Genomic DNA, 15,831 nt, shown 5'->3' with positions numbered 1-15,831 from the left:
GGAGCCTTGGGATGGAGGGGACAGAAGCTTCCCAACTCGGGTCATTATTTTACGGTTTGATCGGCCGCTTCCTGGTCGCGGAGGTGCGCTGGGCGCGGCCGGGGCCAGGCCGGCAGCAGGCGGCGCCCCAGGAGCAGCTGCCCCAGGTGCGCCCCCGGGACCAATGCCAGGAAGTGTTTACACAGCCAACCGGCAGGTGCGCCTGTGCCGCGGGGGATCCTGAATTGTAGGCCCCGGGCAGAGCTCAGTCTGGGCGTGGGGACCCGAGTGGGCCGGCCCACGGCGACTGTTGGCCCCGCGCCGCCGCCGCCCAAGAGGCTCCGGCCCAGGCCCCTGGCCCAGTCCTGCCCTGCCCCTGCCACGCAACCTCACCACCTCCCAGGTGACCCCAACCCGGCCTCAGGACCCTCCGGTCCCAGGTGATGCCTGCCTGGCCTCGTGACCTCTACCAGGTGACTCTGCCCCTCCACGGTGACCCAACCCAGCCTCAGGACCCTCTCAGCTCCAGGTGCCCCCAGCCTGACCTGTGTCCCTCCCGTCTCAGGTGGCCCCGACCCTGTCAAAGGCTCAAAATAGCCAAAGTAAAACCAATGAGTCCCTGAAGTCGTAATCAGTAAACTGATTGTGCACACACCAAACGACAGTTTGCCGAGCAGGAACACGGAAGGGGGCTGAGGGAGAGCGGGGTTGTTAAAGCTGCTCACACTGCAGGGCAGCAGACTGTTCTTGCCAGCGCCTGGTGACAATATTGCACTTTTCAGGGCTCGCCTCCCATCAACCTTGGCAAATGGTTCACGTTTTGCTTATCAATTCCAGAGGCACAAGCAAGAAATGACCCGGGTCAAGTTCGCCCTGCCAAAAAGGGGCGACACTAAGCTCTGCCCCCAGGACTAAACTGGCTCTCTCTGCTCAGGCCCCCGCCAGGCTCGTCTCTGTTTCTGATTTTAACAACCCTAAGCCACGACCTTCCAGCTAAGGTGACCCCAACCTGGCCTCATGACCTCCAGGCCTCCCCGCCTTTCTCAACTCTGCCTCATGACCCTGGACACATCGCAGGATGCTGGGCTTTCCAAACCACCTAGCTGTTTTCTAGAAAGTTCCTCACCCTCCATCCAGCACCCCCTGGCTCCCCCGCCCCCCGGGAGTCTGCACCAGTCCCAAGGGGGCCAGTCGCCCTCCCTCTGCGACACAGGGACCCGCGCCCGAAGAAGGACAGTGCTGGGGGGAACGGCTGGACCGCCAGCGAAGGTCAAGGCTCGCAAGGCGACTGCTCCAGCCGCTCCCAAGTGCAGGTGGACGCCACCACACCCCACCCCGACTCCGGCCGGCACTGCGCAGGCGCGGGCGGGGCGGGGCGTCGGGCTGGCCGGGCACCCGCAGGGCTGCCCCATTGCGCACGCGCGAGCCGGCCGGCGCGCCCCCTGCAGGAGCCCGAGCCGCCCGGTCAGCGCCTGCCGCTGGTTGCAGGCGCCCCCTCCCCGCCGGGCGTCCCAGCCGCTGTCAGCACCGGCCGTCGCTGTCGCCGCCGCCGCAAGGCCGAGCGCAGCCGGGCCCGAGGCAGGGGACCCCGCAAGAGGGCAGCGTGCCGGCCGCCGCCGCCCTGGCGCCGAGGGTCGGTGAGTGCCGCCGGGACCCGCCGCGCGCGCTCACTTGCTCCCAGGGCTCGCGGCTCCGGGCCGCCCTCCGCCCGGCCGGCCTGCCCCCTCGGCCGCACCGCGCTTGGCCTGCACGCCCCGGACCCCCCACCTCCGCGCCCGCGCGCCGCCCCGCCCGGCAGGTGCACCTCGCGGGGCCGCAGCGCCAGGCAGCCCTGACTCAGGCTTCCCCTTCGGCCGAGCCTCTGGGCGTGTCCCTCTCCCCGCGGGCGGCTTCCTCCGCGAACCCCGGAGCTGGACGCGCCGCGGCACCCTTTGTACAGAGCCGGGAGGGTGGACCGTTTGGCGTTCGTCCGGCAGGCAGGCGCTCGGGGCAGCCGCTCGCCAGAGCCTTGCAGCCCCCAGGCCGGGAGCGCGGAGCAGGGCCGCCGGGATGCTGCTGGCTCATCCTTCGTGCCGAGATTCCCCGGGTGGGTGGGAGTGCTTCCCCACCCCGGAGTTTGGCCTGCGCCCAGCCCTTCATTCCCGGGAGAAAGAATGGGGGGGAGGGGCAGGGGTCCAGTGCTCATGGTGGGAGCTGTGCGGCGGGCAGAAAGGCGTGCATGCCTGGTCTAGGTGGAGAGGCCTGCAACAGCCCTCAGTAACCTCTGGGGTCCGTGGTCAGTGAGTCCATGGTACGAATTTGCGTTTACGCCAGTGTTGGCGTTCACACACTACACTGTAGCTTCATGAGGGCAGGTCCTGTCTTCTGCACAAGGGTTTAGGACGGACGTGTACTTGGTGCACATTTGGTGTGCAATCCAGGGCCCCCTCCTCACTTCCTTGGATGTGGCCTAATGAAAGCCCATTGCCTTATCTGGTATTTCTGTTTGTTGACCCCTTTGCCTCCTGCACTGTGAGCCCACTTACTGCCGGGCCTGGGCCTGGTCAGGGCTTGGGTTCCCAGCACAGGGCCAGACCCTGACACAGAACAGGGGATGGAGAAACGCTTATTGAATGGGTGGCTGACACCCCGTGACAGAGTGGGGACCTGGGCAGGGTGCAAGTGAGTCAGGCTGGTTTTTTTCCTCCTGAGCAACTGTGTCATTTGATTCTGAACAGTTGGGTGCTGCCTTGTGTAAACTTGAAAAGATCAAGGCTCTTTTCCTCTAGAAAGTTTGCATCAAGGGAACATAAGAAAAAGGGAACATAGGAAAAAATTGGACGCCCTGGGAATCCCCTCACTCTTCTTTTTAAGTCCTTGCAGTTTTGTTTTGTTTTGTTTTTTAAAAGATTTTATTTATTTGACAGAGAGAGACACAGTGAGAGAGGGAACACAAGCAGGGCGGGTGGGAGAGGGAGAATCAGGCTTCCCGTTGAGCAGGGAGCCCAATGCGGGACTCGATCCCAGGACCCTGGGGTCATGACCTGAGCCGAAGGCAGACGCTTAACAACTGAGCCACCCCGGCGCCCTTGTTTTGTTTTTTAATTGACCACTTGGTCATCATATCTGACAAACAAGATGACATCCTTCCCTCTCTGGTGATCTCCCATCATGCTGACGACACAGCCGTTTAGAATAGGAGAGATCAGCTCAGGTGGCTTTTTTTTTTTTTTAAAGATTTTATTTATTTATTTGACAGAGAGAGACACAGTGAGAGAGGGAACACAAGCAGGGGAAGTGGGAGAGGGAGAAGCAGGCTCCCCGCAGAGCAGGGAGCCTGATGCAGGACTCGATCCCAGGACCCTGGGATCATGACCTGAGCTGAAGGCAGTCACTTAACCAACTGAGCCACCCAGGCGCCCTCAGGTGGCTTTTTCAAAGACACTAGCCTTACACGGTGTGTGTGCCGGTCTCGTAGGAACCTGTTTTCACTTAGTCTCGACGGGGAAGGCCCGGGAAGACTCCCCACTTGACTTGACTCTTCTCCAACCCTGCCTCCCAAGACGACAGTAGATTCGTCTGCTCTTGAGTTGGTGAAGGGGAAAGAAAACATTCTAGAAGTCAGGGGGAAAGGATGGGCAAAGCTCTGTGCATGATGGAAAGATTAATTGGATGTGGTCCCTGCTCTTGGGGACCTTAGGATGGAGCTAAAGAGAATGATTTATTCACAAGTAACTGTGACATCAGACAGAATGAGACAAGTACCACTTGACACATCGGAAAAGTTGTTGCGGGTGTCCAGAGGTGGAGGGGTGGCTTTCAGCAAGAGCAGAAGGTCTCAACCCTGGCTGCATGGTAGAATCACCCTGGGATGGGTCCCCTGCCCAGGCCAGAGCCCAGAATCTTCAGGGGTGGACCTCTGATGTCAGTTTCTGAGTTAAAGCACCCCTAGAAGATGCCATTGTGCAGCCAGGATGAAGACCCCCTGGGCCAGGGTTGTCCGTGGCTGCTTCACAGTGGGGCTGGGACTGGACTGGGAGATGATATTCCAAGAAGACAAAACCCCAGGAGGCCCGGACCCTCTTGGGAAAGTGTAGAGCATGTCAGTCCCCATCCCCCTGAATGGCTCAGAGATTTGGAGTCACCAGGCAGACAGGTACCTTTGCAGGAGCTGAGTAATGAGCTTGCTGTGGAAGACCCATGGTTACCTGTCCCCGGGGATCCTCAATCGCCTCATTACCTCATTTCCTACACCCAGAGGGGCGGAACGGCTAGCAGGACAGCAGTGGGACTGAGGCTCCAGAAGGGGTGAGCAAAGCAGGAGGCAGACCGATTTTGTGGAACTCTCTCCTCATAGCTTCCCTTGGGCTGTCTTAAAAGACCTTCCCTTCGCCTGTCTTAAAAATACACCCCACCAACCCCTGCCAGGAGCTTCTTTGTGAACTCAGAGCCTTAGGATCTCAAGGAGACCGCTGCCCCAACCCTGGACTGGGTGGATGGTGGTGTTGAGTGTGAGGCCAGCAAACCAGGTCTCTGCCTGGGCCTCTGATGCACGTGACCACAGCCTTGAACCCAGCCTCCTGGGGCTCCTGGACAATGACCGAGCCTCGTGGATTTGTTCCTGCCTCATCCACGCAAGGGCCACTTGTGTAAATACGTCATCCGCTTTTTCTTGCGTGCTGCTATATGTAAAAGAATTTGAGTTTGCACCCCCGTGTATTTCATTTATTTATAAAATAATGCCACATACTACCATCCTGAATATCATGGACACAGAAATACACACCAATATAGACCTTTTAAAGGGATGAGAGGCAAAGTGAACATGGTCAAATTTGTTGAGCGTATTAGTGCTACTAGATCAATCATAAAAACGTGGATGTTTTAATTTTTTTAAGTAGTCGGCATGCCCATCATGGGGCTCAAACTCACGACCCCAAGATCACGAGTCACACGGTCCACCGACTACACCAGCCAGACGCCCCATCCCATATGCTGTTTTTCAAAGAAAGCCATGTGAGCAAGTCTGCATCCCATTTATAAAGTCTTGGTGAACCCTAAGTCCTCATCCGAAGGTTTGGTTCTAGGTTCTGTTTATTTTGGTTCCTGGTTCTGGTGTGTCGCCGGTAAATGCCATGAACCTCGTGAAGCCACGTAGACTGTGCTGGGAGCCCAGGACTTGCCTTTCTCTCCCACTCACCAATCCCGCGAGGGCTCTTGCTGTGTTGCGGGGTGGGGGCGGGGGCGGGGTAAGCATTCAGGGGCTGCTGGGGCAGGTGGAGCGTCTAGCTCCGGTTACTCTTAGCATGTGCGTGTGCATGTAGATGGCACTGCCCCTGGGCTCCACACATCCCTTTTCATAAATGCTCCATTCCTAGCCCGGGTTGTTTTGAAAAACCACAACTCTCACTCATTGTCACCTTTTCCTTGAAGGGACAGATTTGAGTATGTCGGCTTAAGAGAAATGAGGTAGCTGACACACGGCGGTCCGTTGTCATGGAGAAAAAAGAAAAAGACCTCCAGATTTGGAACTTTTCTTGAGAGAAAATATGTATTTCCTCCTTAAGTTCTAAGTCCTGAGATGACTGGTGACCCTTCCTGTCACCAAGGGTATTCACGGTCACTTCCCAAATCCTTACAAAGTATCGTAACGCTTCAGCCATGATTGTGTGTGTTTTAATTGCACCTGAACGTCATACCTTGAATCACATGAAGTCCGGCACGTGTGCGAGGCTTAAACTAAACCAGCGAGCGAGGGCCGCCATCCCTGCCATATCTCAGAAGCCGCCATCCCCGTCAGGGTACGTGGCTGCCAACACACAGGCCAGCAGGCGTGCCAGGGTCCTTCCCTACTGAATATCAATAAAGCCAATTTCCCCCTCACTTTTATTTATTTTTTTAAGATTTTATTTATTTATTTGACAGAGAGAGAGACACAGCGAGAGAGGGAACACAAGCAGGGGGAGTGGGAGAGGGAGAAGCAGGCTCCCCGCTGAGCGGGGAGCCCAATGTGGGGCTTGATCCCAGGACCCTGGGATCATGACCTGAGCCGAAGGCAGACGCTGAACGACTGAGCCACGCAGGCACCCCAATTTCCCCCTCATTTTTATTTTATTTTATTTATTTATTTATTTTTAAAAGATTTTATTTATTTTTTTGAGAGAGAGAGACATAGCGAGAGCAGGAACACAAGCAGGGGGAGTGGGAGAGGGAGAAGCAGGCTTCCCGCAGAGCAGGGAGCCCGATGTGGGACTCAATCCCAGGACCCTGGGATCATGACCTGAGCCGAAGGCAGACGCTTAACTACTGAGCCACCCAGGCGCCCCCCCTCCCCTTCATTTTTAAAGAAAAATACCTGTGAGTGCAGTTTCTCACCATTCCTTTCGTCCAGCAGATGGTGTCTCGCACCCTGCCTGGAGGCTGGTGGTAGGCTTGGCTGGCGGGGACCACCCTTTAAATGCACCTGCCGCTTTCCTCCTATGCTTTACAGCGTTGACTGCTATTTAGACTTTGCATCTGCAGAATCCACTGAAATAGACATTTTCACATGTTTACTGTGCACCCCCCCAAAAAAAACACACACACCCCGAAAGATGAGATCATGTGCTGGGTAAACAATCAGACAAAACACCTGGAGATCAGCATTACTGCCCATGTGGATGCCCCCTGCCCAGCACACTGCCTTGGCACAGCATCCGAGGCCTTGGTCAGCTTCCCTTTCTGGCTCATTCCCACTGCTCCCCGCCCAGGTACTCAGAACCACGGGCTGCTCCCCACACACGCTCTTCCCCTCCCCCCCACCCCCCAGCTATGAGGACACTCGACACCGGTCTCCGGTGTCCCTCACTCCCAGGAGCCTTCTCAGAGCTTCCCTCGCATCAGACACACACACACACACACACACACACACACACACACACACACGAGTTCAGTCCTCTCCAGAATCTCATGATGCCTCCTTTGGCTGGACTCCAGCAATTACAGTACACAGACATGTTCGTGGACTGTGAGCATCTTGGGATGGGAATGTTATGATTTCCATTTCCACACCCTCAGCACCCCTTGCACAGCAAGCACTGGGCAGATGTTTGTGGGAGGAATCAATGCTTTTTTGTCTTATGTATCATAGAAGACCGCAGATTCTACCCACAAGCATTAAGTACCTATTTGGAATGGACACACATAGACCTTTACTACCACTCACTGTAGTGGACTCCCCGTGTCGATAAGGAAATGCTCTCCTAGCTGAGCTGGGTCCTCACCAGCCTTGGTCCTCAGGAAAAGTGCCGAGTCCTGGCCAGCGCCACCAGTAAGGCTCTGTCTCTATTCCACACCCGTGGAAAGAGGGTAAAGCTGTGCTTGTCTGCTCTCTGTGTGATGTGCGGAGGCCCAGCTTCGTGGAGACCCCTCCTTCTCACCATGCCGTCCTCCAGGCCTGGGCAGACTCAGGCTTCCCTGGAAGGAGATGCACTGAGCTCGGGATGTGACGGGAACTCGTGACACAACAGGGTGAGTGCCTGGCCCCAGGGCCCTGTCCACTTAGCTTGCTGGCCTTCAGGCTTCCTCGGGAGTGACCTCTCTAGAAGCATTAACGCCGCTGTGTTCCATGTATGCTGAAATAACCTATTTTGCATGGGCACATGGACAGTGGATGACAGATTCAAGCCCGTAATGAAGAAAACCACAGATGAGGAAGCTGAGGTGTCTGGGCTCTGAACATGCACCCGAGCGGCCACAGGGCCTTGTAACTGGCACAATCCATAATTCTTGTACTCACGAAAGTTACTGGAAAAGCCCTTGGTGGAGGAATCCTGTGTGTCATCACAAGAGCTCCCCGAAACCAGCAGGCCACAGGCCACAGGACACACTCACTCTGGATCAGTTCAATCGCTCACCTAAAAAGCAAACACCGAAACACTCAACACTTTGTGTAACGTTTAATATTTTAACAGTGAGCAAACAAGCCTTTTGGGTGGGGGGGGGGAAGGAAGCTCTCCCTTCCCTTCCTGGCTCTGTCCCTGGAGGAGTGAAGTGAGCCCTGGAGGGGAAGTTCTCAGCCACTCATGTGGGGCAGAGGCGGCTTCGCAAGTGGCCCCCACCTGAGTGTTTACCTTAGAGTAGAAGGCGTGGGGCTGGCTCTGCACAACCTCTTCTGGGGACTCTGTGCCTCAGTGTCAAGTGTTTTGAGGAACATTTAACTTCCTTTCCTCGTGTACATTTGCTTTCATAACCAGAAAGTTGTCCAGATTTTGTAATTCTGGGAATCTCCTTTAAATTCCTTTCTGCTCAAACAGAACAGATACAAGTAAGGCATTCGGTAGAACTTGGGATGCGGCCTGGCACGCACAAGGCAGCCGGCCAGGTGCTGGAGGGAGACCAGTAGATACCCATGAAGGTGGCGGGGCTCAGGGGATAGTTTCTCTGTTTGATTTCCAAGGGTGCGTTGTGGGAGCAATGCATACAATTTTATAAAGATTTTACTACTTTTCGTAGTCTTGGCTCACGGCTTTCTTGCTGTGTGATCAGGGCTGGGTCCTTCCTCCTCCTTTCTTCGTCTGTAAGAGGTGGTGATGGCAGAAGCAAGGCCTGGGTGAGCGTGTCTAACGTGAAAGCTCCTTCTATTTCCACATATCAGGAGGGAACAAAGACCCACCCCTGCAGTCTCTGTTTCCCTGCATCCATATTTCTTTGTTATCGGATCTGCTCTGTTTTAAGTGACACGCTTGCAATCTGTTTTGGTCTCTTCACTTTCTAACTTGGTGAGAGGTGCTTTTTGGTTATTTTCCAAATTATGCTCTAGTGCCCTCCTTTTGCCCAGAGGTCCCAGTAGAGTCATGCCAGCAAGTCCTGGGCCCCTCCTGATGTCCCGTGAGGCGTCCGTCACCCCGCTGCACTCGAGAGGCCCGCAGGCCCCACCCCAGAGCCCTGGTCACAGAGCCGCCTCCTCCCGGCCAGTCCTGCTGTAGCCCCGGAGGGAGACCGTGGCCAGGAGCCTCTCCCAGGACCCAGGTCAGTGCACGGGTGCTGCTCTTGGCCTTGTAGGGACTGTGGGAACGTGGTCGATCTGTCTTTCTGTCCCCCGCTCTCCTCAGGCCGGAGAGACAGGAGTAAGCACGGGGATGTGTCCTTTCCTAGCCAGACTTCTCCAGAAGTCTGACCAGAAGACTTCTTTGAACCATGACCTTTTTATATTCCCCTCTGGGGAGAGGAAGAAGGTTCACCCCGGTCAGGCCAGGTCACGTCGTGGGGATGGCGGGTCCTGCTAGAGGCACTGCCATCCCCCATCTGACCTAAAGCACTTCTAGAAACCTTTGATAAACCACAGGCCCTCGTGGGTCTGATTATTTTTTATTCTTTTATTATTTATATTCTTTTATTAACTGCCTACAGCTGATTTTATGACACTTTTTCCACCTTGTTAATTTTGAAAGAATTTGGATCATTTATTAAGGTGACACTTAATAGCACTTCATGCTACTTTAGCTTTAATCTCTTCACATTTTAACCACATGGTTAATTAAAAGCATATCTTAGGTTGATTTGTAAATAACTTCTTGCAGTTGTGTTCTCTACGAGTATTCACTGAGGACCCTTAAACGCGTGAATTTTGAGTAACTATCATCCGACAGATATGGACAGCCACATCGTTTCCAAAAAAAGCAAGAGTTTAATTTTAAAAAGAGCTTCAGTGGAAATGACTTTCAACTGATTGGGGCCAAATGTATAGTTGGCCTTTGTGAGAAAACACCTAGGAGCTCTCAAGGCGGGTCCTCTGGGCATTCACTAAGGGACGTTTGTCTAGGGCTTGCGCTCTCTCAACCCGCCTGGCGGGTGGTGTGCAGCTGCATCCGCCCACCTGCATGTGGAGCCAGTTCACTGAGCTCAGAACTTCCTGCGTACGTCACACAGGCTTCTCCCCACTTGCAGGACCCTGAGCACCAGGGGCCTACCTCCACTCCCCCTGCGCCCTCACCACCGTGTGGACGGGAACCAGGTGCTCTGGGGGGCAAGGGGGGCCCTCCACCTCCGCCGCCCACGTGCCCACCCTGGGTGGGTGCAGCTCCGTCCGCCCCCGGCCTTCATGCCCGCAGCTTCCACAACGCGGGGGTGCCGTGTCCTGGGCGTCGTGGGGTCTTCCTGAGCTCCTTCAGACCACCTCCTTCTGCGGCAGGTGAGTGTCTCATGAGTGTTGGGCTCCGTGTCTCTGCCACTCACACTAGAAGTCTGGGGAAATGCATTTCCCCAGGTGAGGGGAGACCTTTAGAAATCCCGGCTCTCGTTTCTGCTGGGTCTCCCATAGGACAGCCTCTCTACAGCCCTGCGCGGCCATATGTGCCAGGTTTAAACATAATACTCCTACGTGACATGGGGCAGATTTTCTCTGGAGGAAAATGACCACTGTCACGTGGAGGCCGCATACCAGTGCTCATGGTTAAAGCAGGAAAAACTGGTCCTGAGGGCCATCGTTCCACCCACAGGTCTGCCTACCACGTCCTGTCCCCTGGTCAGCCAGGCTGGCAAGGGCCCCCTCCCAGGCCTCTCCTCCCCGCCCCGCAGCTCTGGGCCAGCCGAGTGTGCTTTCACCAGTTCTGTGACCGTGGCTGTGGCCGGGGTGGCCAGTCGGCGGGAGAGGGGGGCGGGGGGATGCGCAGAGAGGTAGCACATTCATCCGAACCACAGGGGACACCTATATGGCATCTCCCGCAGGATGAGAGCCCCTCCAGCAGCACGTGGCCATAGAGCCTGTCACTGAGGGTGCGTCTCGGCACGAGACCGGCCACTGCCTAGCAGCACGCTTTCTCCGTGAGTGGACGGAGCAGAGCTGGTGTCTTTCTCTGGTGGCAGACAGGACGCGGGGACGCGGGAGGAGGGCTTGTGTCTGAGGGGGGTCTCCCGCCCTGGGGCCCCCAGGTGCACCGCGGCCACCGTACACCCAGCCTTCCGTCAGCCTGAAGATGGCCGTGCTCAGGCAGCTGGTGCTCCTGCTCTGGAAGAACTACACTGTGCAGGTAGGCGCGTGCCCCCGTGCACCGGGCCCCAGGAGGGGCAAACCGAGGGAGGGCCCCGTGACCCCTGCCGGCCTCGCGCTCCCCCAGCTGGCTCCTTCCCTTTCTCTTGCAGAAGCGCAAAGTCCTGGTGACCGTCCTGGAGCTCTTCCTGCCCTTGCTGTTCTCTGGGATCCTGATATGGCTCCGCTTGAAGATCCAGTCAGAAAATGTTCCCAATGCCACCATCTACCCCGGCCAGTCCATCCGAGAGCTGCCCCTGTTCTTCAGCTTCCCGCCTCCAGGCGACACCTGGGAGCTCGCCTACATCCCGTCCCAGAGTGACGCCGTGAAGACCATCACGGAGATGGCACGGAGGACGCTGGTCATCAACATGAGAGGTGAGGTGTCCTCTGGGTCCCCTCCCGTCCAGCTATGGGGGACGAACCCAGGTGAGCCGCCCCGGCCAGTGGCCAGACTCAGCATCTGCCCTCGTTGGCGGGTCACTCGTTATAAAATGGGGACCACATGGGTGACCCCTGGAGCAGCACGGGCTCTGGAATCACTCCCAACGGTTCATGGTGGGGACAGCTCTGGAATTCCACGGGCAAGGTGTGCCGTGAGTGCGCCCTGCCAGCACCTTTCCTGGGTTGTGGTTTTGGGGGGACGGTTCTCGAAAAAGGCATCGGGAAGCCCGTTGAGGGACACGCCCAGTACATGCACCTGTCTCCTTGCCTCACTCTTTGCTTCCAGGATAAAAGTGTTACTGCTTTTCCTGCCTCCTCTTTGGTGTATACCACCTGTGGCCTATTGAATGCCCTGTGGCAAATGCTTCGGGGGAGGTTCTTGGCCCTCACGGAGCGATGACGGGAAGCCCTTTACGTGGTGTGGGGTCTGGTGACAGAGAAACCGTGTGACACATGACATTAGTGTCCACTCCCATCACGACACCCCACATGGCCAGAGACAGAGGCCACCCCGTGCAGGGAGGCCGCCTCCAGCTCTCCCCAGAAACCTGGCCGCCCTGATGGTAGGGTGCCGCTGGTCCCCACGGCAGCCAGTCTCTCTGCCCCCCACGAAAGCCTCCTGGACTCTGAGGACAGGGATACAAAGCCCTAGAGAAACCTGGACATTTGCAGTCTTTCCCTGAAAATGACCTGAAGCAGCCCAATTTCCCAGTAGAACGGGCACTCGGGCAACTCGCGGCTCTCCCACAGCTCGCGGCTTTCCCTCGGAGAAAGACTTTGAGGACTACATCAGGTACAACAACCGCTCCTCGAACGTGCTGGCCGCCCTGGTGTTTGAGCACACCTTCAACCACAGCGGGGAGCCCCTGCCTCTGGCGGTGAGGACCCCGCCCCACAGCCCCTCCCCCTCCTCAACCAGCCCAGCCTGTGAAGGCTCTCTGCCCGCCCGCTGGGCCACACCTGGCTTCACCACCGGGCCGGGGAGCACGGCTGGGTCCCCGCCAAGGGTGCCCTGGTCCCGCTCTAGCCCGTCGGGCCAGCACGGCTGGGAAAGCCTGAAGAAGGCAGCCGGTGGCCCACTGCAGACCCCTTAGTCCTCCCACGTGTCCCCTGTGCGCCGTCAAGTGGGCAGGGGGGAAAGGAGCAGACACGTGGGACTTCCGGACACCAGCACTAGAATTTCAGTTATTTAAAACACGAGGAAGTCTTCCTGTCTGGTGGCATCAAGACCAGGAAATGATCCAGTTCCTCTAGCGTTATTTTGGGGACCCTCCACTGATGATCAGGGCGCCTTGGGTGCAGAGTTCCTGGAGGTGGCTGGCAAGACGGGGCTGGCAAGAACACCCCAGGAGCGCATCTCAGGGCTCCCTTCCCCACCCAGGGCAGGGCTACTCACCATGATGCTCCAGGACCCTGTGGATGTTGGGGGGGGGGTTGGGGGGGTGTGGAGTTCACGGTAATGAACCCCTAAACTCTCTCGTTGGACACGATGTTTGCTTCTCTGTCTGGATCCCTCAGAGTGGGTGCTTTTCTCTTTGTTCCCGTAGGTGAAATACCACTTACGGTTCAGCTACACACGAAGAAACTACATGTGGACCCAAACAGGCTCCTTTTTCCTGAAAGAGACAGAGGGATGGCACACCACTTCGCTCTTCCCACTTTTCCCAAACCCAGGACCAAGGGAGCCTGCGTCCCCTGACGGCGGAGAACCTGGTGAGAAGCCACAGCCACGATCCCTCCCGGGGCTGCTGACGGGACGGTCACGGGGGCCCCACTTCGCGTCCCTCTGCAGAAATACTCCTTTAGGGCTGTTCGGTCTTCTGCCGCGTAGAGGGAAGGAAGCGTCCGGGAAAGCTGGCTCTGATGGGTTAAGACTGCCACATCCTTAGAGGCACTGTCCCCACTTCCCCGAGGACGAGTGCTCCTGAAGGAAACTTCTGTGTCTCAGTCTTAAAGAGGCTGCTATTGGTGTTGCGTCTGTGGGCTTGGCCTCATGCTTCCTTTCCCTCCGTGGCCTTTGCTGTGCATGGTTGTGTGGGCTTCGGGAGCTCTGTGGTCCTGGAGCAATTGTCCGGGGTCTGACTGTGCGAGCGGGGCGCCTGCCGAAGCCAGCTCTTGGCTGGTTGTGCCCCCTCAGTGTGCGCGTTGGTCTGTCCCGTGTGGCCTGGGCAGGCACACACAGGCCACACAGCATGTGCGTCTCCCCCGAAGCACGGCTGCCCTCCTGGAACAGAGCTGGGGGTGAGCAGGGAGTAGCCCAGTCCGTGGGTCCTGGGTTGCGGAGAACACAGGGTTCCACCATCTGCAGGAGACAGAGCGTGTCCAGGTTTTGGTGGAAAAAACCAGGAATGTCCCGAAACGAAGTGCCAGGCGGCCAGGCAGGCAGGCAGGAGGAAGGGAGGCGGCGGCCAGTGTTTAGAGACTGTGGCTGGTGCCTGGGGCCAGCAGCAGGAGAGACTGTCCTCCTGTTTTTGGGTACACTTTCCTAAGTTTGGAAGCAGATTTCACTAGGTATAAATTCAAAATTTGCCCAAGAAGGAAAAGCAAGCAGGAGCCTGGGGAAAGCATTCCAGCGGATGAAAGGGTCCAGTCTTTTTATGTTGAGGACTCGATAGTCCACGCCAGGTGCGAGCACACGAAGGCCCCCAAGCCACGGCAGGGACGCAGGCCAGGCACACAGCACAAGCTCGGCGTGCTCCCCCAGCCCCATGTCCACACTCAGACCCACGGGGTCCCCAAAGGGAGTTCAGCCCCTGGAAGAGTCAGAAGGAAGGAGAAGATCCACATGCTGAAGGTGTTTGCCGTGGCTTTGTTTCTGGTCACAGACCTTTCAGCAGGGGGAGTGGTTGACGAGAGGGGGACTCCTCAGGGCTGGGAGCAGCCACGCCACAGTGGCTAACACACAGGCCAGGCTCTTCACTGGAATCCCTCACCCCTGGTCTGTCACTCCTCCTGCCTCACTGGCAGACTTTTATGACAGAGCATGTGGCGGGTGGTCAGAGAGGGCCAGCAGAGAGAGCACAAAGCACTCGAAGGTCTGAGCAGTGGCCTTTGGACTGTGACGCCTGCCTCTCTTGAAGGCGCTAGCTCGGGTGGAAGGAAGTAAGGCTGCTACTCAGCGGGCCTCAAGATAGCAGGATTACTGTCGATTATCCTGGGGGGCCCGATGTAATCAGCGGGGTCCTCCAAAGTGGACAAGGGGGGTGGAAGAGAGGGTCAGACCAGTGCCGCCTGGCTGGTCTTGGGGGTGCGGGAAGGGGTCGTGTGTCGGAGATGAGGATGGGGCCCCCGTAGGGGCGTTAGGTGGCGTCGCTCCGTGGCCCTGTCCACCAGGGAGACCCCAGTATGGCTCAGGGCACGCGTCTGAGTGAGCGAGCAGCACCTGTGATGTGGCTTTTCCCACTGCTCCGCGCTCAGGGTACATCCGTGAAGGCTTCCTGGCCGTGCAGCACGCGGTGGACAGGGCCATCATGCAGTACCACGCCAACGCCTCCACGCGTCAGCTGTTTGAGAAGCTCACCGTGATCGCGAAGAGGTTCCCTTACCCCCCTTTTATTTCGGACCCCTTCCTGGTTGCCATCCAGTACCAGCTCCCCCTGCTGCTCATGCTGAGCTTCACCTACACCTCGCTCACCATCATCCGGGCCGTCGTGCAGGAGAAGGAGAGGAAGCTGAAGGTAGCCGTGCTCTGTGTGGCTTCCAACTGTCTCGGCGGGTTGAGTGCAGGCGCCATGCGCCGGGGGGAGGCAGCGAGCGGGGCGCTGAGCCATACGAGCAGCCGGACGTGGGGTGGAACGCCCACTGTGGCGCCGGCAATCCCAGGGCTTCTGTGAAATCAAGCCCGGTGCATCCAGGTCTTAAAACCCTGATAAAGCACCACATGTTGTGTGCAGTGCGCTGAAGCCTGACATGTTGAAAAGACCATGGTTTGATGTGCTAGGTCAAGCAGAACACAGCGTTAAACTAATTTCACGGGTTCCTGTTAACTTTTTTGCTGTGGCCACTAGAAAACTCTAAATTATATACCTACTCACATCCAAATCCTGCTGAACAGAGCCACCCCAGGGGGACCAAACATTTTGGTTCGTGGCCGGGCAGAAGGCCCGTTCACTCTGCACGGGTCAGGCACAGCTGTAGGTCTGCACCACTAGGTGCAGTGGGAACGGGGGTAAGGAGTATGGAAGGTGTCCTTGCCTTAATCAAGTACAGCTGCACGATAGCGTCACCCATAAACTCATGCCGGTGACGCTGTCGAAATTACCCAGACTTTATTTGAAGTTCTTCCTTCGGCAGCAGCTGTGACACTTAGCATATTCTCATAGGTGCCACATCTGTGATCGGGGGGCTTGTAAGCAGGGGGCCACGAGAGGGGACGGGGTGCTGTCTGCGTGGGTGTGGGATGGGACGGCGGTGCAATGGTG

At 57.2% G+C, this 15,831-nt stretch overlaps 1 protein-coding gene across 5 annotated transcripts in view; it reads left to right on the top strand.

Annotated features, from left to right (window-relative positions):
• Positions 1-1,451: 1,451 nt before the first annotated feature.
• ABCA3 (ATP binding cassette subfamily A member 3) overlaps positions 1,452-15,831 on the top strand; it is a 41,287-nt gene continuing 26,907 nt past the window's right edge. The window contains exons 1-8 of one of the 5 annotated variants that reach the window (XM_035021999.1): positions 1,452-1,616; positions 8,777-8,967; positions 9,886-10,129; positions 10,870-10,967; positions 11,080-11,344; positions 12,161-12,288; positions 12,958-13,123; positions 14,828-15,087. In XM_035021999.1, the coding sequence (XP_034877890.1) occupies positions 10,914-10,967; positions 11,080-11,344; positions 12,161-12,288; positions 12,958-13,123; positions 14,828-15,087 (873 nt within the window). In that variant the 5' untranslated portion in view covers positions 1,452-1,616; positions 8,777-8,967; positions 9,886-10,129; positions 10,870-10,913. Of the gene's footprint in view, positions 1,617-6,876; positions 8,968-9,774; positions 10,130-10,869; positions 10,968-11,079; positions 11,345-12,160; positions 12,289-12,957; positions 13,124-14,827; positions 15,088-15,831 lie in introns of those variants that run through there. The other 4 variants (XM_035021998.1, XM_035022001.1, XM_035022003.1 and 1 more) reach the window with 4 other exon arrangements.

Source organism: Mirounga leonina, unplaced genomic scaffold (assembly GCF_011800145.1).
Source record: "Mirounga leonina isolate KUSES-001 unplaced genomic scaffold, KU_Mleo_1.0 Mir_175, whole genome shotgun sequence".
NCBI classification, from domain to species: Eukaryota; Metazoa; Chordata; class Mammalia; order Carnivora; family Phocidae; genus Mirounga; species Mirounga leonina.
This window is presented reverse-complemented; position numbering and strand designations above follow the sequence as displayed.